Source organism: Anomaloglossus baeobatrachus, chromosome 2, assembly GCF_048569485.1.
Source record: "Anomaloglossus baeobatrachus isolate aAnoBae1 chromosome 2, aAnoBae1.hap1, whole genome shotgun sequence".
NCBI lineage: Eukaryota > Metazoa > Chordata > Amphibia > Anura > Aromobatidae > Anomaloglossus > Anomaloglossus baeobatrachus.
This window is the reverse complement of record NC_134354.1, coordinates 492,798,592-492,826,227: the sequence shown is the minus strand read 5'-3', so window position 1 is coordinate 492,826,227 and position 27,636 is coordinate 492,798,592. Positions and strand designations below refer to the sequence as shown.

Sequence of the window (27,636 nt, the reverse complement as noted above, 5' to 3'; positions counted from 1 at the left end):
GACAGACAGGCCATTACTACCTCCAGAGTGGTTCAAATAGTGCATTTTATTGGCCTGAAACGAGGTCTGTTCTTGCACAGGCGCCCGCTTCTGTCTTTGTCCGGCTGTTCTTGTATAGTGGCCCGCTTGTCTTTGTCTGGCTGTTCATGCACAGGGGCCGCTTCTGTCTTTGTCCAGCTGTTCTTGCACAGGGGCCGCTTCTGTCTTTGTTCGGCTGTTCTTGCACAGGGCCCGCTTCTGCCTTTGTCCAGCTGTTCTTGCACAGGGGCCGCTTCTCGCTTTGTCCGGCTGTTCTTGTATAGTGGCCCGCTTGTCTTTGTCTGGGTGTTCTTGTACAGGGGCCGATTCTGTCTTTGTTCGGCTGTTCTTGCACAGGGGCCGCTTCTCTCTTTGTCTGGCTATTCTTGCACAGGGGCCGCTTCTGTCTTTGTCCAGCTGTTCTTGCACAGAGGCCCGCTTCTGTCTTTGTCCAGCTGTTCTTGTACAGGGGCCGCTTCTGTCTTTGTCCAGCTGTTCTTGCACAGGGGCCGCTTGTCTTTGTCCAGCTGTTCTTGCACAGGGGCCGCTTCTGTCTTTGTCCAGCTGTTATTGCACAGAGGCCACTTCTGTCTTTGTCCAGATGTTCTTGCACAGGGGCCCGCTTCTGCCTTTGTCTAGCTGTTCTCGCACAGGGGCCGCTTCTGTCTTTGTCCAGCTGTTCTTGTACAGGGGCCGCTTCTGTCTTTGTCCAGCTGTTCTTGCACAGGGGCCGCTTCTGTCTTTGTTCGGCTGTTCTTGCACAGGGGCCGCTTCTGTCTTTGTCCAGATGTTCTTGCACAGGGTCCCGCTTGTCTTTGTCTGGCTGTTCTTGCACAGGGGCCGCTTCTGCCTTTGTCCAGCTGTTCTTGCACAGTGGCCCGCTCTGTCTTTGTCCAGCTGGTCTTACACAGGGGCCTGCTTCTGTCTTTGTCACGAGTGTCTGTATAAATTATACAGGCTGGGGATATGGAATCTGCAGAGGCTACATTACGCTGCAGATTGGGAATGAGTCTTCACATTCTCCTCCCTCATACTGCAAGGGGTACTTTGCATGTTGCGACATCGCTACTGCGATATCGTCGGAGTCAAATCAAAAGTGATCCGGCGCCAGTAACGACGTTGCAATGTGTAAAGCCTAGTTGCACCGATAAACGATCGCAAAAGCGTCGTAAATTGGTGATCTTTGTAGTGTCGGTCATTTCCATAATTTCGCTGCAGCGACAGGTACGATGTCGTTCCTCGTTCTTGCGGCAGCACACATCGCTGTGTATGAATCCGCAGGAGCGACAAACATCTCCTTACCTGTGTCCCGCCTGCAATGAGGAAGGAAGTAGGTGGGCAGGATGTTTACATCCCACTCATCTCTGCCCCTCCGCTTCTATTGGCCACCTGCCGTGTGACGTCACTGTGACGCCGCACGACCCGCCCCCTTAGGAAGGAGGCGGGTCGCCGGCCAGAGCGACCTCGTAGGGCAGGTAAGTGCATGTGAAGCTGCCGTAGCGATAATGTTCGCTATGGCAGCTATCACAAGATATTGCATCTGTGACGGGGGCGGGGACTATCGCGCTCAGCATCGCTACAATCGGCTAGCGATGTACGATACGATACGATACACTTTATTGATCCCGTGGGAAATTATGGTATCACAGCAGCACAACTTAAATCATAACATGAATTACTTAATTGACAAGACAGTAGAGTTGACAGAAGAACATTATACATTAGATTAGGTCATACACAGCGGGTGAACTGAAAAGTAGAAGAAATAAAGTAGACATTCACCTTGATGATGTAACACTAATGTTATTGTTGTACATTCCCATAGCAGTTGGCACAAATGATTTCCTATATTTTTCCTTCTTACACCTCAGAAGGATTAGCCGGTTACTGAAGGTGCTCTTCTATCTCATGAATAGCTCATATAATGGATGTGCATTATTATTCATAATCGCCATACACTTTTTCAGAGTTCTTCTCTCCACTACCTCCTCAAAAGAGTCAAGATTCCAGCCAACAGCAGAGCTTGCCTTCTTGATAAGCTTATTCAGCTTATTAGCATCAGAGACCCGCACACTACCACCTCAGCATATTAGTGCAAAAAAGATGGCACTTGCCACTACAGACTGGTAGAACATTTCTAACATTTTGCTGCACACATTAAAAGACCTCAGTTTCCTTAGGAAATACAATCTGCTCATCCCCTTCTTGTAGACCATCTCTGAGTGGCATCTCCAGTCCAGTTTGCTATCCAGGTGGACCCCCAAATATTTGTAACTCTCCACCTGCTCCACCTCCTGACCAGCAATAGTGATCGGTAAACATTCCATCTTTCTCCTGCTATAGTTGGCCACCAACTCCTTAGTTTTCTTAACATTTAGTTGTAGATAGTTACCATGGCACCAATCCACAAAATTCGACACCACCCTTCTATATTCCTCATCACCCTGGTCCCCCCTAATACATCCAACAACCACGGAGTCATCCGAGAATTTTTGAAGGTGACAAAAATCAGATTTATACTGAAAGTCTGATGTATATAGTGTGAATAGAAATGGCGCTAGCACCGTTCCCTGAGGGGCACCTACACTGCTCAATAATATGCTAGACACAACTACTCCCATCTGTACAAACTGTGGCCGATCTGATATGTCGCGGGCGGGGAGGGGGCCCGCTGCGCTCACCGCGCTCGGGTCCGGCTCTGGGCTGCTGCTTGCTCGCCGCTGCTCGGTGGCTCGAGCGGTGGGCCGGATCCGGGGACTCGAGCGGCGCTCCTCGCCCGTGAGTGAAAGTGGTGGTTTGGGGTTGGAGGGTATGGTCCGTGACGCCACCCACGGTTTGTGGTGAGGTTGGGACACGACCGCTGCTCTGGACGGGGATCCCGGGAGCGATGACAGGGAGCAGCCGAGATGTTTCTCTCCCCTCCGTGGGTAGGGGGATTTGGTGGTCCCGGGGCCCGGTGAGGTTTCGAGGGAGGCAGGTTTGGCGAGGTGCAGGGTCGCGGGGGCAGCGCGGTGCCTGACGGCATGGTGGTACTCACTCAGCCAATGATGAATACAGAGTCTCCGGTAAAACAAACGGCTGGATGGACGGGTCCCTACTACTTACTCCCGGACAGGTGGTGGTGGCTGGCTTTCCCTGCACCTGTTGTGTGTCTTCGGTCCCGATGGCTTCCCACTGGTAACCCGCTCCCCAGCTTGGATGTGTGCCGGAGGAGCCCCTTTTGCCCGCAGGCTCTGGCCCTGTGAATTCTAGCTGTGGCGGTAGCTGAATTTCCCTTTCTCGGTTTGGACGGTTGCCTTCGATCGGGTCTTTGCTGCTAGGAAACCCCGGAGGTTCCAGTCACTAACGGATTTGACCGGTTTAACGGCGACTCCAAGCCTGGTCGGGGTCCGTAGGCCCTGCCGGTTTGTGCTGGCTTCTCTTCGCTCCCCGGTTCGGTACCGACGGGCCACCGCCCGTCCCCGGTCCTACGGTTCCGCGTCGATTGGCCTCTCCTGCAGACGGCCACCACCATCTGCCAACCTTGCTCTTGGTGCCCGGGCCACGTACCCGGACACGGTCAGTCTGCTCTTTCTCCTCAACTACCACTTCTTGCTCCTTCACTTTCACTCTCCTAAACTGAACTCCAGCTCTGCCCGAGCTTAACTGACTTCCTTTCCCGCCTCCAGGACTGTGAACTCCTCAGTGGGTGGGGCCAACCGCCTGGCTCCACCCCACCTGGTGTGGACATCAGACCCTGGAGGGAGGCAACAAGGATTTGTGTGTGACTGATGTGCCTATCTTGGGGTGTGGGGTGTGTTGTTGCAGTACCTGTGACGACCTGGCTTGTCCAGGGCGCCACAGATAGGTAGTCAGTTATCCAATTTTTCATCCCCTCCTCCAACTTCATATCAGTCATCTTTTTGTGTAGTAGAAGTGGCTGCAGGGTGTTAAATGCACTCGAGAAATTGAAGAACATCGCTCGCACAGTGGTTCCGTCATTCTCCAAAAATGAATGTACTGTATGTAGCAGAGAAAGAATAGCATCGTCCACCCCCAATCTATGCCGGTAAGCAAACTGTAGGGGATCAATAAAAGCCCTCACCCTCGGACTCAAGTGAGCAAGCACTAATCTTTCCAAGGCCTTCATAGCATGAGATGTTAAAGGCCACTTTACACACAGAGATAAATCTTTGGCAGATCTGTGGTTGCAGTGAAATCATGGACATATTGTTCCATTTGTACACAGCCACAAACCTGGCACTGATTGTTTCACTGTAACCACAGATCTGCCGCAGATTTATCTCTATGTGTAAAGTGGCCTTAAGGCTACAGGACGATAGTCATTTAGGGTTGCAGGAGAAGTAGTCTTGGGTACCGGAACCAGACAGGAAGTTTTCCATAACACTGGTACCCTCTGTGTTTGTAGACTCCCATTAAATAGGTGTGTAAAGACCATACACAGCTGGTCTGCACACACTTTAAGGACACGTGGACTGAGTCCATCTGGCCCTGCAGCTTTACCAATGTTAAGTGACTTAAACTGCCTCCTCACATCATTTTCCGAGACTCTGAAATTAGTCTGCTCATCCTCCAATATCAATGTTGCAGAATTTGCACCAGATTCATATCATCTGTCAGTTGGCGTTACACATGTATTGCTAAATCTATTGAAATACTCATTCATCTCATTAGCCTTGTCCAGTTTTCCTCCCCCATGCTCAGACCTCACCTTAAGCTCAGTCAGTAATTTCATTCCTGACCAAACCTCCCTGGAATTATTGTGGGACAGTTTCTTTTCAAGTTTAATTATGAAGACTTCCTGGGCCTCCTTTTATACTTCAATTCATGCTGTATCATTTTAATTTCCTCTTTCTCGCCTAATTTAAATGCCTTTTTTTCCCTGTTGAGCAAATGCTTCAATTATTTTGTTATCCATGGCTTGTTATTTGCAAAACACCTAATCTTTTTAACAGGCACCAACATATCAATGCAGAAGTTAATGTAGTCAGTCACTCTACCAACCTGCGATGTCGCAGCGTGCAAAGTACCCCTAAAGCGGGCTTTACACACTACGATATTTCTAGCAATTGCTAGCGATATTGTACGCAAAAGCATCCGCCCCAGTCGTGCATGCTATATCGTATGATCGCTGCCACAGCAAACATTATCGCTACGGCAGTGTCACATGCACTAACCTGGTCGGCGGCGTCGCTGTGACTGCCAAACAATCCCTCCCTCAAGGGGGAGGTGCGTTCAGCGTCACGACGACGTCACCGCGACGTCACTAAGCGGCCGGCCAATCAAAGCGGAGGGGCGGAGATGAGCGGTACGAACATCCCGCCCACCTTCTTCCTTCCTCATTGCGGGCGGGACGAAGGTAAGGTGAGGTTCCTCGCTCCTGCGGTGTCACAAATAGCGATGTGTGCTGCCGCAGGAACGAGGAACAACATCTATAAACAACCATTAACAATTTTTGGTTTTAGGACGACCTCTCCATGGTGAACGATTTTCACCACTTTGGAGGACGTTTAAGGTTGCTAGTAAGTGTTACACACTGCGATACCGTTAATGACGCCGGATGTGCGTCACTAACAACGTGATCCCGAAGATAAAACATTAACGATATCGTAGCGTGTAAAGCCCCCTTAAGGGCTCGGTCAAACGATCGGATTAAATGTCTGTGTGCTGTCTGTATGCAAAAGTATGGCGTCCAGACGGCACACCGACCAATTCAAGCCAATATGGAACCTCACAAGCGTTCCTACACACAGACCTATAGTCTGCCTGTAAACAATGGCAGTAGGCAATACTTCTATTTTATTTAATATTGTGTGAGCAAAAAAATGATCACATTGCTATCAGTCATTACATGGTATGGGTGTCACAGCTACAGGGCTGCAGTACTGGGGTTATAATGGGGACACTGGCAGATCTCGTAGAGAAAATCCCCAAAATAAAAGAAATTATGTTTTGTTTCTTGTAAAATTGGCTTCATGTGATACACAGACGCCATGATGTTGGAGACGGACAGCCGGCACCACAGCCACACAGCTCAGCACCGCCACCAGCATCGAGCACTGTGTACACGTCACTCCTGCGTCTGACAGCGAACGCGGCATAGTGCGCATGTGCAGTAGACTCGGCAGTTTCCGCCGGCACACTCGGCAGGTTCCGGGTCTCTCTGGCTGCAGTGGTCCTGCACTGTGCTGCTACTGCGGGGCTTCAGACACAGACGATGGAGGATGGGGGCTGCCAGTCCAAACCGCACGCCGAATGGGCGGAGCCTGCAGCAGTGCCTCCACGTGGTGGGCTTCCTGGTAAGTGACAAGTGGGCGGGGTATGAAGGCTAGTAATATAGTCCTGAGGGTTATACATTGCTGCCATGGGGATGTGTCAATGTGTCATCCTGGGTTACATGCCCATATATACAGATGAGATACCTGTATATATATATATGCTCTAATAAAGCTGAAAGTCACGTGTGAGTGAGGCCCGAGGGTGATGTGCAGTTATTTTATCAGGTCATGTTCACACACAGCGTAAGTGCTGGTGTCCAGCTGCATTTTTTGTACAGAAATCTGCTGTTCTACCTATCCAGGCAAAGTGAAAGTCATGTCAGTGTACCTCTATGGGGGGATTAGAGTTTTCCTCTCTGGGGGGATTTGAGTGTACCTCTATGGGAGGATTAGAGTTTTCCTCTCTGGGGGGATTTGAGTGTTCCTCTCTGGGGGGATTTGAGTGTTCCTCTCTGGGGGGATTTGAGTGTTCCTCTCTGGGGGGATTTGAGTGTTCCTCTCTGGGGGGATTTGAGTGTTCCTCTCTGGGGGGATTTGAGTGTACCTCTCTGGGGGGATTTGAGTGTACCTCTCTGGGGGGATTTGAGTGTTCTTCTATGGCGGGATTTGAGTGTTCCTCTCTGGGGGGATTTGAGTGTTCCTCTCTGGGGGGATTTGAGTGTACCTCTATGGGGGGATTTGAGTGTTCCCCTCTGGGGGGATTTGAGTGTACCTCTATGGGGGGATTTGAGTGTTCCCCTCTGGGAGGATTTGAGTGTACCTCTATGGCGGGATTTGAGTGTTCCTCTCTGGGGGGGATTTGAGTGTTCCTCTCTGGGGGGGATTTGAGTGTTCCTCTTTGGGGGGGATTTGAGTGTTCCTCTTTGGGGGGGATTTGAGTGCTCCTCTATGGGGGGATTTGAGTGTACCTCTATGGGGGGATTTGAGTGTACCTCTATAGGGGGATTTGAGCGTACTGTTTTGGGGGGATTTGAGTGTACCTCTCTGGGGGGATTTGAGTGTACCTCCTTGGAGTGATTTGAGCGTACTGTTTTGGGGTGATTTGAGTGTAGCTCTATGGGGTGATTGTACTCTTTTGGTCTATTGATCTTGGCATTTAGTGGGTTAAACATCCAGTGGCGGCACAGGGACTATCCCCGTGTGTGACAGCCAAAGCTCCGCTATAGCTTCCACCTTGCTCCTTTGCAGCGATCGTGTGGGCACAGGTTATATAAAGCTGCTTTGTTTTTGATACTTCCTGGTATTTGGCTTTGACAAAACTTTATTGATCAGTTATGTGCGGAATACATGCGATGTTGATGCATTTCCACTGCAGATACGCAGGAACAATGCGTGGACGTGTTTTACCTGTGTTTTTTCCACATATAATGCATGTCTATGGGGAAATTCTGCACAGAAACCTCAGCGTACTCCCAAGAAAAATTGCCATGTTGTGGATTTGAAACAAACACTGTGGGCCGGAGATTTCTAGAATCCTACAAACTTTGCTGGAACTGTAAGGCTATGTGCGCACAGTCACTGCAGAATTTTCTGCAGCGGTCTGAAGAGTACACGTGCACTTCAAATCGCTGCAGAAAATGTCCGTAGAAAAAAAAAAAAAAGCCGATTCCATGCGCTCTGCCTGTAGCTCCTGCCATAGACAGAGCAGGAGCTGCCGGCAAAGCGCACGGAAGAAGTGACATGTCACTTCTTGAACGCAGCGCTTCGGGCAGCAGCCGAAGCGCTGCGCTCCAAGACGCCACGTGCGCACGGCCCCTGCACAATCTCCATAGACTGTGCAGGGGACGCAGGACGCATGCAGTTACTCTGCTCTACAAAGCGCAGCGTAACTGCATGTATTTACGCAACGTGCGCACATAGCCTAAGGCTGCTTTCACACATTCGGTTTTTCCTGTGCGGCACAATCCGGCACTTTGCAGGAAAAACGCAACCGTTTTTTTTGCTGCCGGTTGCGTTTTTCCTGCATAGACTTTAATTAGTGCCGCATTGTGCCACATGGGCTTGTGTTCCGTCCGGTTTTTGCCGCATGCGGCAGATTTAGCCGATGCGGCGGCCGGATGAAACGTTGCCTGGCACGTTTTTTTGTGCGGCAAAAAAAAACGCATCCGGCCGATGCGGTGCATTTTTCAATGCATGCCTATGAACGCCGGATGCGGCGCGATGGTGCAAAAACCGCATCCGGCCGCCACATGCGGTTTTTGCCACTGCGCATGCTCAGTAGCATGCCGCAAGCGGCAAAAACCGGACGGGCCGCATTTAAAAAACTTATGCAAAGGATGCGGCTTTTTCGCCGCATCCGTTGCATAGGTTTTAGAGCCGGATTGGCCGGCTCTGCTAAAACCGGAGGTGTGAAAGCAGCCTAAGCGAAAATATGCAACATCAAAAGCTCACTAAAAACTTATGTTGGCTCCCAGCCTAAATGGGAAAACGCAAGATTGTTATTATGTATCGTAGTGCAGACTCTTACATAAAGAGCACCAGAAAAAGAGGAGCATTTACGCAATGTGTAAACATGGCCTAAGATCTTGTGTACTCCTCAATCTGTATCAGTTCCATCAGTCTTTCCAACACTTCACCCATTATCATGAGTTGGAAAGTATCTGTTATCTGATCCACCCTTAGGTTAAAAATTGTACGAAAAAAAAAGCGTTAAATGGGAAATGTGACTTATTCCTGCTCCACATTGCTCTTCTTACGTTCTCCCATTTCATCACCATAATCAATCACTTCTGAGTAGACATCAAATATCAAAGCAATTCACCAGAATTGTGGCGTAAATCATATTTAAAAGTCGCAAAACTTATACTTGCACACAATGTTTGCATCTTTTGGCACTTTCATGCCAGTTTTCCCAGCTTTTCCAAAATGTAACGACCTGTGTCGTTCCTTATGCCAAAAATGTCACTCCAGATTATATTACTGGTCTTTATGAAGCGGGTCCAAATTGTATATCAGACCAGTGGAACTAAGGCCACACCTAATAGACCGGTATACACCATGTTCTATTTACAGCGTGGCATCACAGCTTGCTCCATTTTGTATTAAGAGGAATTGTCCCCTGAGTTGTCTATTTTAGCCAATACTTGTATGAAAGCACCACTTCAGCGTTTTGTTTTTTTATTACACCACTGGATTGGTGCTTTAAATCTAAGGGGTAGATCTTGTGACGTTGTGACATCGCTACCGAAATATCGTCTGGGTCACGGTTGTTGTGACGCACATCCGGCGCCGGTAGCGACATCGCAATGTGTATATCCTAGGAGCGACGATGAACGAGCGCAAAACAGTAAAAAATCGCTGATCTGTGTCACGTCGTTCATTTTCATAATGTCGCTCCAGCTGGAGGTACGATGTTGTTTGTCGCTCCTGCGGCAGCACACATCGCTGTATATGAAGCCGCAGGAGCGAGGAACATCTCCTTACCTGCGTCCACCGTCAGTGCAGAAGGAAGGAGGTGGGCGGGATGTTACGTCCCGCTCATCTCCTCCCCTCCGCTTCTATTGGCCGGCCGCTTAGTAACGTCGCGGTGACGCCGAACGCACCTCCCCCTTGAAGGAGGGATTGTTCGGCGGTCACTGCGACGTCGCCAACCAGGTATGTGAGTGTGACGCTGCCGTAGCGATATTGTTCGCTACAGCAGCGATCACCAGATATCGCATGTGCGACGGGGGCAGGGTACTATCGCGCTCGACATCGCTAGCCGATGTTAGCGATGTCGCAACGTGTAAAGTACCCCTAAGTCCCCAGACCCTTATCTGATACTTGTCTTTTGGCAGCTTCATCTTCTGTCGCCTCTGCTCCGGTCAGTCTCCTGCGGTTTGTAACCTGCTGGCAGCTCCAGTGTTTTATCACAACTCAATACAAGTCTATGAGAGCCTCGTTCTGACTCTCATAGAGTTGTATTAGTGATAGAAGAAAGAAGCGCTAATAGGGTTTTACATCAACAAACATGTTGATTTTCTGGTCCTGAGGAAGAGGTCTCTGTACTTTGAAACTCGTAGACCTATGGAATAAAAGAGTGATTAATCTATCAACATCTCTACATCTTATTTGGCGGATTGCGCGGTTTTAACCCCTTTTTCTCCTCTTACACTGAAGAATAGAGTTGTATTGGGAGCTTGTGACATAAGGTAGGCGTCACACGGGACGATCTATCGTGAGAACGCACCCACCCCCGTTGCTTGTGCGCCACGGGCAATTAGCTGCCCGTGGCGCACAAAGTCGTTTAACCCTTGTCACACGTACTTACCTCCCAGACGACGTCGCTGTGGGCGGCAAACATCCTCTTCCTGAAGGGGGAGGGATGTTCGGTGTCATAGTGATATCACACAGCGGCCGGCCAATAGAAGCGGAGGGGCGGAGATGAGCGGGGCGTAACATCCCGCCCACCTCCTTCCTACCGCATTGCCGGCAGGACGCAGGTAAGCTGTGTTAGTCGTTCCCGGGGTGTCACACATAGCGATGTGTGCTGCCTCGGGAATGATGAGCAACCGGAGCACGGAAGGAGGACCGACATTTTGAAAATGAACGATGTGTCAACGAGCAACGATAAGGTGAGTATTTTTGCTCGTTCACAGTCTTCGTAGCTGTCACACGGTACGACATCTCTAATGATGCCGGATGTGCGTCACGGAATCCGTGACCCCGACGACATATCGCCCGATATATCGTAGCGTGTGCCGCCGGCCTTACTTCTGACTTCCGGGCATTCAGAAGTCACAATATGCTGCTTTACTAAAAGTTGAAACCGCCAAATGGTGAATATATGACAGAGGGAAGAACGCCACTCCAGATCTGAAAAATAAAAAATGGTGGAATGGTGATTTAGTAAAGGCCACCGTCACACACAGAGATAAATCTTTGGCAGATCTGTGGTTGCAGTGAAATTATGGACATATTGTTCCATTTGTACACAGCCACAAACCTGGCACTGATTGTCCACAATTTCACTGCAACCACAGATCTGCCGCAGATTTATCTGTGTGTGACAGGGCCTTAAGTCTCAGTGAACACCTCTGATTTGTGCCGATGAAGCTCAAATTGAATGTAGTACATATAACTTAGTTTTAACAAACAATATTCAGATTATTACTAACCTCCAATATAACACCAAGGATAGGCGTGATTGATCTATTCCTACATGACCTTACTCATGCCTAAAGCCTGCTTTACACATTGCAATTTCGCATACGATAGCGTATGCGATTTGCAACGCCCCCATCGTATGTGTGGCACGATCAATTTGTTGAATGTGCCGCACAAACGATTAACCCACGTCACACGTACTTACCCGTCCATACGACCTCGCTGTGGGCGGCGAACGTCCACTTCCTGGAGTGGGAGGGACGTTCGGCGTCACATCGACGTCACGCGGCAGCCGGCCAATAGAAGCGGAGGGGTGGAGCTGAGCGGGACGTAAACATCCCGCCCACCTCCTTCCTTCCGCATTGTGGGCCGGGAGCCGCAGGACGCTGGTAAGATCTGTTCATCGTTCCCGGGGTGTCACACACTGTGATGTGTGCTACCCCGGGTACGATGAACAATCTGACGTGCAATTCTAGAGAAAGGTACGATGTGTATGCGATGAACGTTTTACCGTTCAATCGCAATCGCACGTAGCTGTTACACACTGCAATGTACCTTATGATGCCGGATGTGTGTCACTTACGACGTGACCCCACCGACACATAGTAAGATACATTGCAGCGTGTAAAGCGGGCTTTACCTTCATGTGTGTGGGTATGAAGAAAATAGAAGGGCCACAATAGGAGTAGAAACCAAGAATGAGAAAACTATCCGTTTTACACCACAATTTTTGGAAAATAGCAAAAACTAACATCCAATATAAGCACAATGAATCCACTCTGAAAAGTATGGAGATACATACACACATACATTCCACTATTTTGTCCCATTGAAATCAAATAGAACCTAGTATTTTCACAATAATGTTATAGGTGGTGCTGGCATGTTTCTCCTGTCAGTGCATCAGAGACCCCGTGCAAAATAAAGGGACGCATGACCCGGATATACACTGAAGAAAAGCTTTATCTCCGTGACAGCACCACTACTCGGGCATCTCTTACCGTATCAACCTAACTATCTCCGCACTTGCTACCCACCAAATCACACAGTTTGTATATTCACACCGTGAGTTGCTTTATTTAGATTTTTTTATGATTATGTATGGGGCCCTAATGCATTGACAGGGTCAAACATGTCAGCACCACCTTGTAGACACTATATTTGATTTTCATGGGAAAGATTATAGTGTAGTGTATATGTGTATGTATCGTCATACTTTTCAGCGTGTATTCATTGGGGCTGATTAACCCTAGAACGCATACCTGGGGCCTCTCAGGCCTACTAGGTTACTTGTTTTCTATTGTAGATTTCTATGGTTGCACGTTCTAGGGTTAATCAAATATTTTATGCCAGAAAACGGGTGTAAAAGCTTTGAAAAAATGTTTGTACAATGCGGAGTTGCACAAAAAAATGACCGACTTTTGTTGTATACATGCCAGTTTGGATGGGTTCTTCCAATATGAGCGGAACTACGATGGATGCGGGTAAGATGCGGCATGGGAAATCTTACGGAAAAATGCTTGACTCCCCAATTAACTTCCACTCGAATCACTCCCATTCAAGCGTGCAACTTGCTGTTTGCGATTTCACCCGAGCATGGTAGTGCTCGCTCATCACTACTCACATCTCTCTGGCTTAAGGCCGCTTTACATGCTGCGATAGCGATATTGTGACTGATATCGCTAGCGTGCGTACCCGCCCTCATCGGTTGTGCGACACGGGCAAATCGCTGCCCAGACTCGTCACACTACTTACCTGCCCGGCGACGTCGCTGTCACCGGCGATCCGCTTCCTTTCTAAGGGGGCAGTTAATTTAGCGTCACAGCGACGTCACAGCAGCGTCACCGAACCGCCGCCCAATAGAAGCGGAGGGGCGGAGATGAGCGGGACGTAACATCCCGCCCACCTCCTTCCCTCCTCATTGCCGGCGGCTGCAGGTAAAGTGAGGTTCCTCATTCCTGCGGCGTCACACATAGCGATGTGTGCTGCCACAGGAACGACGAACTACTTCGTACACCGAGCAGCAGCGATATTCGAGAATAGGGGGGCATGTCACCAATGAGCAATTTCGACCGTTTTTGCGACGATTCAAAATCGCTCATAGGTGTCACACGCAAAGACATCGCTAAAGCGGCCGGATGTGCGTCACAAATTGCGTGACCCCCAACGACATCGCTTGAGCGATGTCGCAGCGTGTAAAGTGGCCTTTACTCTAGCAGTATTAGCATAACACATTATTACAGATTTTTTATTTGTAAATATAGTATTACCGCTTGTAAACTATATGTTTTCTTGTTTAGGAAAATGAAGCAATAAAATAAAGCATCATTATTTGAAAAAGTTTCTATTCTTTTTGCACTTTTTAATACATTGATGACAACACTTAGAAAGTGAAGTGTGGCTACATTTTTAGTTGTCAGCTGCTCTAGCTGACTCCTTAACCATTTGCTATAGAAATACCAGCCCTGGAATCCCAGAACAAGGCATAGAAATAGTCTGTGTGTGCATTGTGTTCTGTAATGAGAGAGCACATGATGCTCATGTTACAGTCATTCCAAATATACCAATCCAATGTACATGAGTGCAGAACCTGCATAAAAACATGCAGCCCAAACTCAACACGTCACTGTACATTTTTTTTTTTTTTTGCTACCCAGGAGGGAAAAAAGACTTGAGGGCCAGACATATTGTAAGTAAGCAAGTGCTAAGAGTCTATTCTGACCACACGTACCATAGCCGTAATCTGTCTATTCATGGATCACAGTTTTCAGAGTCTTTTTGCTGTGATTTCAGCTAAATTACCGTTGGAATGTGGTGCTTCTGTAAAAGTGTGGTAACTACAAATCACAGACAAAAACACAACAAAGCCAATATGTGACCTCACCCCCAAGCTGGAATTTAAATGTCAGAGTGCATTTAATTTGATAAACATTTTTGAAATATTATCCGTTCATGGCATTTTTTGGACAATACTATGATACAATGGGTTAGATCTAGAGATGAGCAGAATCGTTGAAGTTCGGTTAGGGTATGTGCGCACGTTGCTTTTTACCTGCTTTTTTGCTGCTTTTTCTTCTGCGCTGTTTAATGCCAAAATGGATGTGTTCTTCTATTCAAGCAAAGTCTATGGGAATTTGGGTTTCTTGTTCACACTATGTTGTTCAAAATGCTGCCTTTTTGTGGCAGAACTTTGGTCAAAAACTCAGCTTTGCAGTGCAAAACGCAAATGGCAAAAACAATTGACATGTTGCTTCTTTGAAAAGCTGAGTTTTTGACCAAAGTTCTGCCTCAAAAAGGCAGCATTTTGAACAACATAGTGTGAACAAGAAACCCAAATTCCCATAGACTTTGCTTGAATAGAAGAACACATCCATTTTGGCATTAAACAGCGCAGAAGAAAAAGCAGCAAAAAAGCAGGTAAAAAGCAACGTGCGCACATACCCTTAGGCGGGTTTAGCTGAACTTTGAATTTATGGTGCGCACTACCCCATAGTGCACCATACGCTATTGCAGCTAGCGCTTTACTTCACTCTTATGACATAACGTTATGTTTTGTACACTTGAGCTGTATATTAAAGACAATTTGAGTGCCGGATTCTTCTTATACTGTATACTGATGCGGATTGGGATCCTATCTGAGCACCACCATCCAGATTGGAGTGCTGTATTTCTCTTCTATATATTTAAATTAAGATCTGTTTGGGACCGGGATTTGACCTGAACCCCAATGGAAGTCACTAATTGGGCAGTTCAGGTCTCTGCCCACATACAGCCAGCCATAAACAGATCACTTACAGGGAAGGAAGGGTGTTTTTTTCCATTTTTTTTTTCTCCGTGGTGCTCACTACAAACGATCACGCTATTGTTACCACCAAAAGTTATGGGTCTGGGAAGAAAGGGGGGGAGGGGGGATAAAAACGTACAAACGAAAATTGGCTGCGTTGCAAAGGGGGTTAAGGCAGATACAAATGACAGATTTGGGGGCCATTATTAGGCCTCTAGCTGACAAGGCTACAAATCAGCACCTTTAGCTCGAAACGGGCAAATCGGCATAAGGGCATATGGGCTGGCACAGAGAACCATCTGCCCTCAATCCTCCCTTGAAATGCTGCGAGCCCTGTAGTTAAAGGGTTACACTGCCAGGAGGTAACTCTGGTGCCAGCAGTTGCAGCTGAAGCCTGGCTGTGTATTGCAGATGGGCTTAAGCTGCGATTCTGTGAGTGCAGTATTCACAAGATCATCATGATGTCACATGGAGATTTTCACAAACTTCACCAACTATCATGGCTGCTTCGCTTTCTGTTCAGTCTACAGATTCTGTCACTCTGTCCCATAATGTCTCTAGTGTCTGTGATCAGCGCAAGGCAGACTCGGGCGTCGACCTGCTGACTGCTAATTCAAAGGCAGGCTGGCAGGAGTTAATCTCTGCTAGTCTGCTTGTTGGGGGTTCTTGTCCACTTGCAATTTCTATGTGCGAGATAAAACATCGGATTGTACTCGCACCAGTGTAAAACCATTGGGCAGTGTCCTCTTGCCTTTTATCTCTCGTCAAAAGTCGTGTTCTCTGTGCAATCGCAACATGATGCATTTTGCAGTGAGTCTCGGCTCATGCACCCCCATACAAGCCTATGAGAGCGTGTGAAACATCACACTGCACTCGCACGTTATGCAACTGAAATGCGATATACGCAGAGACAGACAGCGGAGGAGATGGGGAGAAAGTGTTCCCTCGCTCTTCTCCGAGGCTGTGGTGCGATCACAAGTTCGCATCACAGTCGCATAACCCTCGGCTGACGCCCGCAGCAGAGGGTCATTAGCATATTGCCAACGATGCTCCCGCATCAGAAGCGGTATGCAAGTGGAAAAGAAGCCTTAGGCTCCTTTTGATCACCTGCTGTGGGGGAGCCAATCACATCTGCTTCCCTATTATATATGCTGGCTGGGTCCTTCCAGCTATGCCTTCTATTGATTTATTGTTTATCTTAGTTGGTGTGAGGAGGTGTGTTGATCCAGACTATCTGATGTGATACCTGTTGCTGTTATCTGTTGTGGAGTTAACCCTTGTTGCCTTTTTGTTGCTACCGTCCTGCTCTTGTTTTTTCTCCTGAGTCTCTCTTTGTCTAGTCCTGTGTGTATGCAGTGTGTCAGAGTTTTGGTTTTCCCTTGTCTGTCCATATCTGTTTACCATCTCGTTCCTGCCCCTCCCTCCCTAGGGGGACGGGTATTAAAGTAGTATTTCTCAGGAGTATATAAAAGGCACGGGACTTGAGCATATCCACCAATAGAAGTAATCCGCAGGTGATGGATAGCCTAGGGTCCCCTAGTATAAGCGATATCATAAGAGCCCCCTGTCCCTTGCAATTCCGAAGTAACATTGTGACATATGACTGATATACTGATCATAATGCAGGGAATAGGACTTCATTGAACATTAAAGTGTTAAAATAGTTACAATGGAAGTTATTGTTGGTCCTTTGGGTGCAATTGTACTTGTGAGCCAGGTGTTCCAAAAAAGCTGTAAATTATGTGTTAGTAACATAAGATTAAAGTTAGATGCTTATTAAAAATGCGATGCATGAAGAAAAGCACCTTTGTGTCACTATGAGGCTGATTCTTTCAAAGGCATACATTAAGCAGTCTACTATTTGCTTAAAGGGAAGTTATCAGTACATGACCTATACTTTAAATCAGGTTTTTGTGTTATATGTACAGTAGTTTAAATATCATGAGCTTTATTAGATAATAAGACCCAATTTATTAAAGCAATTTTATCAGAATTCTGGCATATCTTGCTTTGAAAAGTCGCAAAACATTTGCACCTCATAGTTGTACAAATATGTTGACATTTTTGGAGTTTTCATTCCACTTTCTATCAGCTTTGCCAAAATGGGCAGCCCTGGAAGCGTGATGGGGGCGTGCCGCCAGAGCTAATATAATTAAAGGCATTGTGCACTACGAGGACAACCACTCATTCCATATTTCCACCAGGTAAAATAATAAAGCCGATACTCGCTTCCTGTACCAGCACCGTCTCAGCGGTGCCACGGGCATTGTGACATCACGTCAGCCCCACATCTAATCAGCACTGGCTACTGTCTCCCACCCTTTGGACCAAACAAAATAATCAACAGCAGCTGCGCTCATTTCCTGTTGATTGCTTGTCTGGTCCAAAGGCACTGGAAGCCGGCACTGATTGGACGCAGAGCTCGCATGAAAGGGTGCCAGTATGGGAGGTGCGTATAGGGTTTATGATTTTACCAGAGGAAAACGTGGAATCAAAAGTTGTCCTAGTAGTGGACAACTCCTTTAATGAGGAGCACTGCTATTCCTTATTCCAAAGAGCCTTACTCCAGTCAAGACTGAAGAAATATTTCTGGTGTGGTACATGGAGGTGAAAACGCATGTCCCTTGCAAGATGCTCCTGATTCATTAAGAGATGTATACCTCTATTTAATCAGGAGCGTCTGACTCTGAATGGTCAGTCCTGATAAATTGGACTCAAAATTTGAAAACGTGCAATTTTCACACTTGCCACTGGGGCTATTTTCAACTCATACTTGTTATCTTTTCAGAAGTAGTTTTCCAGAAGGTTCCTTATTATGAGAGGCAGGAGTACAATGACAGGTAACACCTCTATACACAACTGATAACACAGTATCCACCAACAATAGGCGATTTCACATCTGACCCTGCTCCCCCTTCACAATGACCATTGCATATGCTCATTACATGCTTACATGTAAGGCTATGTGCGCACGTTGCGTATTTACATGCAGTTACGCTGCGATCTGCACCGCAGCGTAACTGCATGCGTCCTGCGTCCCCTGCATAATTATGAATATTATGTAGGGGCCGTGTGCACGTGGCGTATTAGAGCGCAGCGCTTCGGCTGCTGCCCGAAACGCGCGTTCTAAGAAGTGACATGTCGCTTCTTTCCTGCGCTCTGCCTGCAGCCCCCGCTCTGTCTATGGGAGGGGCTGCAGTCAGAGCGCATGGAATCGGCTTTTTTCTTTTTCACTACAGACTCTTTCTGCAGCGATTTGAAGCGCACGTGTGCTGTTCAAATCGCTGCAGAAATTTCTGCAGGGACAGTACGCAACGTGCGCACATAGCCTTACTATATAAAAGAAAGGGGTTGGAGTCTGCTCATTGTGGCTATGTACATGTGTTGTTTCCTGAAACAAAAGAAAGTATACAAAATTCCTTGTGGCCAGAGTGAAAATTACAAGATTTCTATGTTTTCTTTTTAGAACTGATTTAAAAAAATAAATTAAAAGCATTTAACACAAAAACCTTACTTAAACAATATGTTACTTCTGATAATGGCTTCCCTTTAGGTTTTCTATTGGTGTACATAAGATCTATGAATCCATTTTTGTTCCATGACATAGCATGAAACAAATCTGTTATGAGCGTTGTCGGTGCTATTTGTTTTTTTTTTAGTGGTCCTGATAGACCCTGTCAGTGTCTAAAAATGCTGCCTGTCGGTTTTGTTCTGAAAGGGGAAAAAGCGCATATGAGAAGCACCCGTGGGCTGGAATAATTATTAGTAAAATTGGATTTGCTCACCTGAAGAGGTTGTGCGCCCCCGCACAACCCCGGTGGTAGATAGATAGATATCCCTCCGGATTGGGGGCTGTCCCCGCAGGTCGTTGCTGTTAATGCACTGAATGGATCCGGATTAGGTATCGCTACTGGCTCCTGAGATTCTCTGGCACCTTAGATCCTGGAGCACCTGTGCGATCCTCCGTCCTTCAGGCTGAGTGGTTCAAGTTGTGCCTGGCAGGTCCTATTCCTCAGAGCAGCTCTGGCCGAATTCCCTTGTCGGGAGTGTGCATTTAATGGATTAAATTTTGGTCTGGTTGAGCGCTAGTGAATGAGCTGCCAGTCTTTGTACCTGAGGAAAGCAACAGAGACTTTGCTAAAACGTGTTGTATAAAACAGGAGTTATTATTTTTATTATTATTATTATTATTATTATTATTATTAATAAAGCAAATCACCTACAAAGACTGGCAGCTCATTCACTAGCGCTCAACCAGACCGAAATTGAATCCATTATATGTCAGTTTTGTTCTGACATGCATAATACACTGTGATACTATATGTAATATTGTATGAGTGATCAGGCTCACAGACGTTCAAGTGCTCAAGTTGGATTGAAAACATTTAAAGTTTAATAAAAAGTTAAAAGTTCCTTCCAGCACCATACATTTCCTTTCTAAATATCTATCCTTACATCCTAACCACTTTTGGAATTATATTTATTGCATAAATTCCTATGCTTCTCTCTATCTGGATAATCTTTGTGTTTTGTTTTTTACTGCCCTTCCTGTGACGTTTCCTATGAGAGGAGTATCAAGCATGACGTCACAGGAGGCTGAAGCTGCAGTCACTCCTGAAACGTGATGACATAGGAAGCTGGAGCTGCAGTTGTAACGTGGAGCGGGGTGGTAGTCGTGGATGAGGTATTTGTCTGCCGCACCTCGGCACGCTACATGAAAATGGAGGTCCTGGCTGGGTGTGTGGTGTTGCATTCTGGAGGCAATACGCCTTTGCAGGCCGCATGTTGCCGATGGTTTGGGCTGGCCAGGACTAGATGGTACACAGCTCATTGAGGGAGACCACAAGTTCATAAACAATGTCATTTTACTGAACATAAACTTGTCAACACCAATGTACATTAGATAGTGGACATAAATCTTCTTACATGTTTCAGTGTTACAGAGGATCATTAAGCACACAACCTTCAGTTCAGTTGTTCCAACCTCCATGAGTCCTTTTCTTTCCCACACTACCCAGCCTAGTATCACATCACAGTCCTTGGAAGACATTCTCCTCCTCAAGCAGTTCCACGTCTTTTCCCTCTTAGAGAGATTTTGCCAATATGGCTGGACCGAGCTATAAGCTACTCAAGACGCCTCAGGGATACCTGCTTAAGACACTCACGTCGCTCCTTGTCCTGCTCTGTCTTGCACCAGACTTGTCATTCTTTGTCAGTCGCTCCTTCTTTTCCTCGGTCACACTATTCTATGTCATGGTCTCCCTCTTTTCTTGTCACCCATATCATGCGGCTCTGCTTCTCCTCAGACCTGACGTCTGTCTCTGTCACAGGCTGGGCCCTAACTGACGTTTCCACAGCAACCGTTCCTCTCCCTCAGCAGTAGCTCTTTCCCTATTGGCTAATCCTAGAATCCCAACTGTCACCTGTCTGTCACCGGGCAGATTTCACTTTTCACCTGCACCTATAACACTAATACCTTATTAAGCATTATTCATTATATACTACATAACATTACACCTTATACCAATACACATACTGTACATTACACCTTCAATACTGCTACACCTCTACATAGTAACATTCTCTACTCTGCTACATCTTATACATTACAATAGCTTACACTATACATTTCTAGATAACATTACTTTATCTCTTATCACATGTATATATTTAAGAACACATTTGGTATCTTCAGGGGTAGGACCTCGACCACCAACTTACATTTCTCCCCTCTTGAACATGGCCATCCCCGACCATGTCTAGATCTGTAAGACACCAAACAGGCATACATATATGCTTAAAATGACACTCTCCGTTCCTGGTACTGAAGAGGTCCTCCCCTCTTTCGGATCGGTACGACTCTGGTCCCACTGGATTGGGACCCTGGAACAAGTGTTGAAGTTGTTTTAAAGAAGTAGGCTATAGGCCATAGTTGTGTTCACCCATCTAGCACAAGATGAGGGCAGGCTTTAAACATTTAATAATAGCACAAACATCCCAAAGGGCTCACATGTTGCAGTCCTTCCTTGAAACTTGAAAACGGAGCAAAGTCTCAAACTATGAACTCGGCAGGCACATCGAGTCATCTGTTTCCTCTCCTCCCCTCAACAACAGTCCACCTGTCATCAACCTGAGTAGAGTGACAGGCTTCCACCCTACTCTCCCCAAACATTGGCAAAGTCCATGGGGGCAGAGTCCAGAGTGGACTGGCAGTGCCCATATCAGGGGCTAGTTCAGTCCACAGGGGCAATAGGGACAGAGTCCAGGCTGGAAAGGCAAAGTCCTTGGTGAAGGGTGTAGAACCCACTCACAGCACACAGTCCTTCAATCCAGCAGTGGAGTAAACAAGGGGAAAAAAAAACTTTCAGGCATCTATGGCCAACAAGAGTCCTGGACTTTTGTTCCTCCGTCCCAGGGCACAATGGGTGCAACATGGACTTTGGCATACCAACTCCTACTGTCTCCTGCATGCTCACCAGCAATGACGCCATCCTGCTCTGTTGAAGGCGTTTTCCTGCCTTAGTCCTCCTATTCCAGGGTGGAGCGTCTTCCGGCTCAGTTACCCTTTTCTTTAGAGCTGCATCACATTCTCTATCAGCTTGCTGAGATGGGCAAGGTCTCTACTTCCGCCACTCTCTCCTTGGGCGGCTAATGTTCAACATGGGCCGGCACCTCCAAGCACGGTTCCTCCTCCTACAGGCATAGCCTTTGGGGGGCTGCATGGACCTTGGCAAGCTTTCACTCTGTTTCCGCCCAGGATGGGCGGGGTCTTTTTTTAGACCTGCGCCATTGTCCATCATCTTAGTGCTTATGCCCGGTGCCATGTTCAACCACATAATGGTTGCAGTTTTTACAGTGCATTGAGCCTTCCGCACTTTAAGCTGTTTTTTCTGAATCAAGGTCCAATCCTGCTGACTACGCCAAGTGTAACGTGGAGCGGGGTGGTATTCGTGGATGAGGTACTTGTCTGCCGCACCGCGGCACGCTACATGAAAATGGAGGTCCTGGCTGGGTGTGTGGTGTTGCATTCTGGAGACGATACGCCTTTGCAGGCCGCATATTGCCGATGGTTTGGGCTGGCCAGGGCCAGATGGTACACAGCTCATTGAGGGAGACCACAAGTTCATAAAAAATGTCACTGAACATAAACTTCCAATCACCAATGTACATTAGATAGTGGACATAAATCTACTTACATGTTTCAGTGTTACACAGGATCATTAAGCACACAACCTTCAGTTCAGTTGTTCCAACCTCCATGAGTCCTTTTCTTTCCCACACTACCCAGCCTAGCACCCCATCAGTGTCCTTGGAAGACTTTCTCCTCCTCAAGCAGTTCCACGTCTTTTCCCTCTTAGGCTACTTTCACACATCAGTTTTCTGTATTCAGGCACAGTCCTTTTTTTTGTCGTATCCAACGTTTCCGTTTTTGTTGTGCAAACCGGAGCCAACCGGACCCACCGGATCCGTTTTTTAACGGATCCGTTTAGAACGGATCCGTTAAAAAACGGATCCGGTGGGTCCGGTTTGCATCCGTTTTGCATCCGTTATGTCCGTTTTTTAACGGATCCGTTTTTTTAACACTAAACAAACAATTAACGAGTTCCGTACTCTGATTGGCTATTGGGAACATATAGTATATATACAGTATTTTGAAGCATATATTACAGAATGAAGACAGAGGCAAGCAGAAACCATGGATGCTATTCTTGCAAATTACACAAAGATCGCTGCAGATTTTATATTTGAGGCAAATCGCTTGGCTATCATCGTCAGAGAAAAGGAGCGACAGCGACTGAGGCGTCAGCGACATCGACGCTTTTGGATCCATCCCCTGACTGCCCAGAGACTGACACGTGGGGTGTTTTCAACCCTATACCTGGAGCTCCGTGGAAACCATGAAAAATTCACAAGCTATGTCCGGATGGCAGTGAATAATTTTGACGTCCTCCTTGGCCTTGTTGCGGACAACATCCGTAAAACGGACACCTACAGCCGGTTCTCTATAACACCCGAGGAGCGTTTGCTGGTTACGCTTAGGTAAGTTTTTTTTTTTTTAAATTGTATCCTCCTGTAAATTGACTTTTAACTGTAATGTGTTTGCTATTATTTTTTTATAATTATTGTCTTTCCTTTACAGATTCCTTGCAACTGGAGAGTCGCTTTCATCCCTCCACTACCAGTTTCGACTAGGAATTTCCACCATCTCGGGAATCATTAGAGACACTTGCCAAGCCTTGTGGGATTGCCTCCATGAGGATTTCATCCCCCAGCCCACCAGGGAAAGATGGCTTGCAATTGCTGAACAATACTATAACATTTGTCAGTTTCCAAATTGCCTTGGCTCAGTGGACGGCAAACATATCAGAATTGTGAAACCTGCTGCTTCGGGGTCAGAATACTACAATTATAAAAAGTATTTTTCAATTGTCCTAATGGCAATAACGGATGCGGAATACAAATTCATCTCAGTGGACATTGGCGCATATGGGAGATCCAATGACTCTCAGGTCTTTAAAATGTCCCCAATGGGGCGGCGAATCTATGGGAATACTTTTGATTTCCCTCCTGCAAGACCTCTTCCTGGCACATGTGAGCCCCCAATGCCCTTTGTTTTTGTGGCCGACGAAGCCTTTCAACTATCCCAACATCTATTGAAGCCATATGCAAGCCGTGGATTGACGCAAACACAAAAAATATATAATTACAGATTATCCAGAGCCAGAAGAATGGTGGAATGCTCCTTTGGGATACTAACCAGCAAATGGCGAGTCTTGTTAACAGCCATTAATTTAAACATTGAAACTGTTGATGAAATAGTGAAAGCATGTGTGGTACTGCACAATTTTGTTTTAACAAAGGAACCTTTGTCGTTGGATGACCAGAGTTTGGAATCCACCTCTTTGTCAGACTACACCAGTCCTGGATTTAGGAGTAGTGTTGCCTGTTCAACAATCCGTGACATATATGCTAACTATTTTGTGTCCCCAGAAGGTAGAGTTGATTGGCAAGATCAAATGGTGTAAGATTTTTCGTCAGTTTTATAACAAATAAAAATAATTATAAATAAATTAAATAATATCTTGTTAACCTTGTTAATTTTAATCTTTCACTCGCTTTAAAAATTTGTAATTTTTACCCCGTCAAATTACAACATGTTATGTTTTTGTATTACCTTATTATTAACTTAACTTGCTAAATAATATTCACACCAAAAAAAACAAGAACAAATAAATACTTTTCAACCAAAAACTTTTATTTTTTATTACATAGATAAATAAATTATAAATTTGTAAATCTTGGGCTTGGGGTGGAGATAGTACTGGAGGGGCTGACAGGTGGGAACACACGCACAGTTGGAGTATTGAGGGTGGAAAGTGGTGTTGGTGGTGGTGGTGGGGAAGTAACAGAAGATGAAGGTGTGGTAGAGAAACCAAGAGGGAAACCAGGAGATGGGATGGGATTTGGTAAGGATTGAGGGGTGGAGTGGAGGGATTGGGAGACAGAAGAGGTGGCGGGTGAATTAGTGGTTTGAGTTGGGGTCATGATGGTTGTGGAAGGCGAGATGTGGTAGTGGGTAGGAAGTGTAGGGGCAGATGTGGTTGGGAGCTGGTACTGGCCCGCAGGCTGGTACTGGGCCGCAGGCTGGTACTGGGCCGCAGGCTGGTACTGGGCATCAGGCTGGTACTGGGCATCAGGCTGGTACTGGGCAGCAGGCTGGTACTGGGCTGCAGGCTGGTACTGGGCTGCAGGCTGGTACTGGGCAGCAGGCTGGTACTGGGCAGCAGGCTGGTACTGGGCAGCAGGGGGAGTAGGGACAATGGCTGGAGGGGGGGCAGGTGGTCTTGTAGGGGTGGGTGGAGGTGGTTGGGAGTCAACCTGCCCCAGAGCCTGCCGTGTGGCTTGCATTACATGCATCTGCTGGTCAAGAGATAGCTTTTCCATGCGCTCTAGTACGGCTTGAAAAAAACAATGATTGGGAGATTTACTTGCATCTAAATGCAGCCTGTCCAGACGCGTGCATAATTCGTGTGTATTTTTTTCCATATTTGCATTTAGGAAGCTAAAAGATGCACGATTTTGTTCGGATAATAATTGAATGGCGTTCTGGAAGGCTGCATTTAGATGCAAGAACTCTGGCGCATAGCTCTTTTCCTGACCCCTATGACGCTGACGCCCAGAACCCAAAGGTGTTCTACTGAGGGCAGCAGTGTCAGAGGGGTGGGGTAGGGGAAAAGCTATCTCATCACCAGCAGCTTCAGGTAATGAAGTCTCACGGGAAGCTCCAGCGCAGGTGGATGGGACAGATGTAGATGGAAGGGAAGGTTCAGATGGGTGGGGTCTGTGCGTGTGTTCACCAGTGGCGGACTGTTCAGGGATCGCTCCTGTCGGGTTCGATGCAGGCTCCTGAGTGCTGCAGACGGTGCTGTTAAAAAGAGGAAAAACAAAACAATAATTAATTTAATTGCTATACATTGGCCCTGACTAAAAACAAAAAAGCAAAAAAAAACTGACATAAAATATTATACTTTGTACATATTGTGTTGAATATTTACCTTCTGCACACCATAGTTGTCCGGAGGAACGACAACGCTCTAAAGTAACGGTACTTCGATCTGCGTCCTCCGGATCCACTCGGGGCCTGCATCTCTTGATTTAACTCCTTTTTGAAGCGATCCCTGATAGACCGCCACCGCTTCTGAAGTTTGTCACCTGAAAGTGGAAAGCAGAAAGTGGTTAGTATACAACACATTACATCATGCAGCATAACCTACTGAACTGTGAATACTTACGCTGTTTCTTCTGGCCACGAGAATTGAGCTCCCCCCAACCTTCTACCGCTGCGTGGCATACCTCGTCCCAGAGTCGACGGGTTACGATCGAATCAGCGTGGCGGCGGTCAGCCATGTTCCACAGCGGCTCCCTCTCTCTAACTTCATCGATGAGGAGGTCGATATTGATAAATCCGGCCTCCTCACCGTCAGAATCGGGAGCACGCTGGGATGCCTGTTCAAAGAAAGAAAAAAGAAATTAAAAAAAAAATAGACAAAAATTCACACTGACATGAAAAAAAAAAAAATAAAAAAAAAAAAAAAACTTACACTATGACCACCGCCACCTCGACGACGACCCTGGGACGGTCTTGGGGGAGCTCTATCATGAGCCCTAGAAGTTGAAGCCTTTAGTGAAGAAAACAAAAAAAAATTATTTACTTATATGTTTGGTGTGCTGTGGTAAACAATTCCTGTATGAAACTTACACTATGATCGCCCGCTCCGTGTCTTTCTCCACCCCTTCCGTCGTCTTCTGGCAGCATCTCCTGTGATGTTTCGGCCACCTGTGTAAATGTCGTTGATTTAAAAAAATGTTTTTTTTTGTATTTTTTAAAAAAAAAACAAAAAAAAAAAAATACCTCAGTTTGTGAACCGAAGGGCGGGCTACCAGAAGACGACATTTTTTTGATTACAGGCCACGCACAACAGGACCTCAACCTCAGGAACACTCTTGCACTGCCACGGAAGATCAAAGGACCCAGCAACAGGATGCCCAGAAATGAACCGCAACACTGCACCTGCAAAAAAAGAAAAAAAAATGTCTAAGTACATGCACGCAGCTCACAGCAGTGATCTGTGGACAGTACTGTGGACATTACCTCAGGAACACTCTTGCACTGCCACGGAAGATCAAAGGACCCAGCAACAGGATGCCCAGAAATGAACCGCAACACTGCACCTGCAAAAAAAGAAAAAAAAATGTCTAAGTACATGCACGCAGCTCACAGCAGTGATCTGTGGACAGTACTGTGGACATTACCTCAGGAACACTCTTGCACTGCCACGGAAGATCAAAGGACCCAGCAACAGGATGCCCAGAAATGAACCGCAACACTGCACCTGCAAAAAAAGAAAAAAAAATGTCTAAGTACATGCACGCAGCTCACAGCAGTGATCTGTGGACAGTACTGTGGACATTACCTCAGGAACACTCTTGCACTGCCACGGAAGATCAAAGGACCCAGCAACAGGATGCCCAGAAATGAACCGCAACACTGCACCTGCAAAAAAAGAAAAAAAAATGTCTAAGTACATGCACGCAGCTCACAGCAGTGATCTGTGGACAGTACTGTGGACATTACCTCAGGAACACTCTTGCACTGCCACGGAAGATCAAAGGACCCAGCAACAGGATGCCCAGAAATGAACCGCAACACTGCACCTGCAAAAAAAGAAAAAAAAATGTCTAAGTACATGCACGCAGCTCACAGCAGTGATCTGTGGACAGTACTGTGGACATTACCTCAGGAACACTCTTGCACTGCCACGGAAGATCAAAGGACCCAGCAACAGGATGCCCAGAAATGAACCGCAACACTGCACCTGCAAAAAAAGAAAAAAAAATGTCTAAGTACATGCACGCAGCTCACAGCAGTGATCTGTGGACAGTACTGTGGACATTACCTCAGGAACACTC

At 46.8% G+C, this 27,636-nt stretch overlaps 2 protein-coding genes across 3 annotated transcripts in view; one reads left to right on the top strand and one right to left on the bottom strand.

The window, feature by feature from the left end:
* The first annotated feature begins 6,145 nt into the window (after nucleotides 1–6,145).
* The window catches only part of SLC67A2 (solute carrier family 67 member 2), a 63,412-nt gene continuing 41,921 nt past the window's right edge, over nucleotides 6,146–27,636 (top strand). For both annotated transcript variants that reach the window (XM_075336484.1, XM_075336483.1), the window contains exon 1: nucleotides 6,146–6,317. In XM_075336484.1, the coding sequence (XP_075192599.1) occupies nucleotides 6,243–6,317 (75 nt within the window). In that variant the 5' untranslated portion in view covers nucleotides 6,146–6,242. The remainder of the gene's footprint in view (nucleotides 6,318–27,636) is intronic.
* Nucleotides 24,408–26,459, bottom strand: LOC142291733 (uncharacterized). Its single transcript, XM_075336482.1, has 5 exons — nucleotides 26,426–26,459; nucleotides 26,268–26,345; nucleotides 25,959–26,172; nucleotides 25,722–25,878; nucleotides 24,408–25,591 (listed from the first exon to the last, which is right to left on the bottom strand). Exons 3-5 carry the CDS (start codon nucleotides 26,071–26,073, stop codon nucleotides 24,448–24,450), a joined length of 1,416 nt encoding a protein of 471 aa, XP_075192597.1. The 5' UTR covers nucleotides 26,074–26,172; nucleotides 26,268–26,345; nucleotides 26,426–26,459; the 3' UTR covers nucleotides 24,408–24,447.

Bases quoted from the DNA above. Each gene is read 5' to 3' on its own strand.
- LOC142291733 (XM_075336482.1), bottom strand. From the start codon at position 26,073: ATGGCTGACCGCCGCCACGCTGATTCGATCGTAACCCGTCGACTCTGG. The intron at 25,879-25,958 runs GTAAGTATTCAC...TTCCACTTTCAG, and splicing joins TCGTGGCCAGAAGAAACAGC to GTGACAAACTTCAGAAGCGG. The intron at 25,592-25,721 runs GTAAATATTCAA...TCTTTTTAACAG, and splicing joins ACAACTATGGTGTGCAGAAG to CACCGTCTGCAGCACTCAGG.